The sequence below is a fragment of the Macadamia integrifolia genome, chromosome 5 (genome assembly GCF_013358625.1).
Source record: "Macadamia integrifolia cultivar HAES 741 chromosome 5, SCU_Mint_v3, whole genome shotgun sequence".
Classification (NCBI taxonomy): domain Eukaryota; kingdom Viridiplantae; phylum Streptophyta; class Magnoliopsida; order Proteales; family Proteaceae; genus Macadamia; species Macadamia integrifolia.
The window spans coordinates 33,029,561-33,032,061 of NC_056561.1; the positions used below are offsets into that span (position 1 = coordinate 33,029,561).

The 2,501-nt window shown below is 38.9% G+C and overlaps 1 protein-coding gene across 2 annotated transcripts in view; it reads right to left on the reverse strand.

Annotated features, from left to right (window-relative positions):
* Positions 1-516, reverse strand: part of LOC122079800 (DDB1- and CUL4-associated factor 8-like) — a 14,621-nt gene extending 14,105 nt beyond the window's left edge. The window contains exon 1 of one of the 2 annotated variants that reach the window (XM_042646525.1): positions 135-514. In XM_042646525.1, the coding sequence (XP_042502459.1) occupies positions 135-254 (120 nt within the window). In that variant the 5' untranslated portion in view covers positions 255-514. Of the gene's footprint in view, positions 1-134 lie in introns of both variants that reach the window. The other variant, XM_042646526.1, reaches the window with a different exon arrangement.
* Positions 517-2,501: the final 1,985 nt, after the last annotated feature.

The window sequence follows — 2,501 nt, forward strand, 5'->3', positions numbered from 1 at the left end:
AAAAAAAAAAAAGATTGAACCACGATTGATGAAAGAGACAAATACAGTGACATGAAAACAAAATGAACAAAACATCGAATGGGAGAAGGATTGAAAGCGAGAGAGAGGACGACTGGATGTATCCATGAGATTACCTCAGAGGCCCCAGCAGTATGAATAAAGGTCCGCGGCAATAGCTCGCCGATCTCTCGCTGATGAAGCCACAGGACAGATTTCTCAGATGTCGTCCTTGCCCTCTTCCCCAAAAGACTCATTCTTTCGGCGCAACGATCGGATTTGAAGAATTTTTCGAGCGATGGATCGCTAGAACAAAAAATAAATAAATGCTGAAAGCCTTAAAGATCTCTTAAGAAAGACATCGAGGGGATAATGAAAAGGTTTTCACTGCTCCCTCTCCAACAGACGACCGGCCAAGTCGAGTTCACCTCTGTGCCCTCTAACCTTCTATTCTCTCTACGAGTCTAGAGTCTAGAATCTAAACATTACGTTCTTGGGGTTTTTCTCTTGGTTTATGACTTTATGCTTCAATCAAATCCCCTTTTTCTAAACTTCGATCTAATTTTTCTTTTTCTTTTTTATCCTTCTCTAATTTTCTAAGAAAAGGCAATTTTAGGCCCCGTTTGTTTCATGGGAAATATGGGGTGGGTTTTTCTGACATATGGGTACCATATAGTACTGGGATAAGACTGGAAGGGAAAAGTGGAGGAGGGTTACTCTAGTATCTCAGCCCACCATGTTTGGTTGGGACTCAAAACACATGGTTCGAGTTGATGAGAGAGAATAGTATAGTTGCATCTATTCGTTCAATTTTAGGAGGAGAGTGAAGTGAACAGAGTGTGATGAGGGAGAGGAAAATACCTTCAAATGGCCCAACAGTTGAAGCTTACGAATAGGGGGTTTCTACAATTCATAAAGACGAGTGACTCTCTGAAGATTAAGGTGGAAAATATATCTGTTTTGTTTCATTGATCTAGAGTGTTTAGGCTTAGTCACGGAGTTGTAATTTCTTCAATTCAAGGGATGTAAGGACTGAGTGGTATGATTTATATCTCCATGTTCAATCGAATTGTTGAAGAGAACCAAAAAATTGGGTTCCCTTTTCATTCTCAATGGTTCTTTTCTTTTCTCTTTTCTCTCTACCAAAAAAAAATAGAACAAAACAAAAAATTCATATTCTCAATTACTTCTTTCCTTTATCATCTCACTGGTACAATCTTTTATTCTCCAATAAATTGAAAACCTAGGCTATGAGGAACATGTTTTATCTTCTTTTTTTTACTGTTAGTCTCTTCATTTCTTACCACGCATTCATCAACCACCATTCCGCCTACCCATCTTCCCTGTGTTCCTCTGCCCCTTGGTACTCCCCTTCACCATGAGCCACCTACTCCATGCTACTCCTCTTCCCCGTTAGCCTTCGTGATCTAAAGTTTGAGTTGTTACTCCTTTTACCCACGATCCCCTCCCACCTTTGTTATCTAAAACCCACATCCACCGCACAACCTGAACACTAAAAATGATTGTTGCTTGAATTTCCCTCAACTTCCCTACAAGAGTCCCACCAAATTGGTGGGACTTTGAGAGAGCTAGGCCAAAGAAAGCAACAACTCGACAGGAAATTTGACAACTCTGAGATTGTCTATTCTAAATCCCACTACCTAAGACCAAACAACCTAAACTCTCATGTTTTTTTATTTTATCATAAGAAAAAAGAAAGATAACATTGGGAGATATTACATATGTTGTTAGTATATAGGTTTGAGTTTGTATAGCCATCAGTGGCTAGGGATAGTAGATAAGTCATAGCTGGGCTACTATTAACATTTTTACAATGAAAGATTATCCCATCCAATAGTTTGTGGATTTTCCAAAAAGTTGCCAAGCTGAAGAACGGCCATACTTCACCATCCGATTTTGGAAGAATATGTAAGAGTTTCTTATCTGAGAACAACACTTCTTTCAGCTTCTAGTTATTTTTTACCGCCATTTGCATGCCTGCTAAGATTGCTTCTGCTTTAACCTCTTCCTTCTGAAATGTTGTAGAAGAATTTGAGCTGATGAACCTAAGCTCACCTTGGAACAGAATTCCATAAGCCCATCTTGAGGCTGATGTCAAAATATTAGTAGCACCAGTACAAATCAAAACCGGGTACGACAAAAAAGGGTTATGGCATCATGTAGTTAGGCTTGTTGGATCATGTGTATTAGGGAAATGCAAAGCATCAACACACTTAGATAATTGAAGATGAGCAATCCAATTATTTATATTGTGCAAAACAAAATATGGGTTGGAGCAAGTGGTGGAAGCAATGATGTCATTTCTGTGCTTCCATATAAAGTATAAAGTAATGGAGAGTATACTAATTACCCATTTTTTTTGGGATTGGGAGAAGTTCCTATCATTTATAATGTGGTTAAAGATTTGTTCATGGGAGGGTAGATTTAGGAGATGAGGTCGAAATCCTAGAGGCCCTGCCGCCCAGATATGTGATGCAAAATCA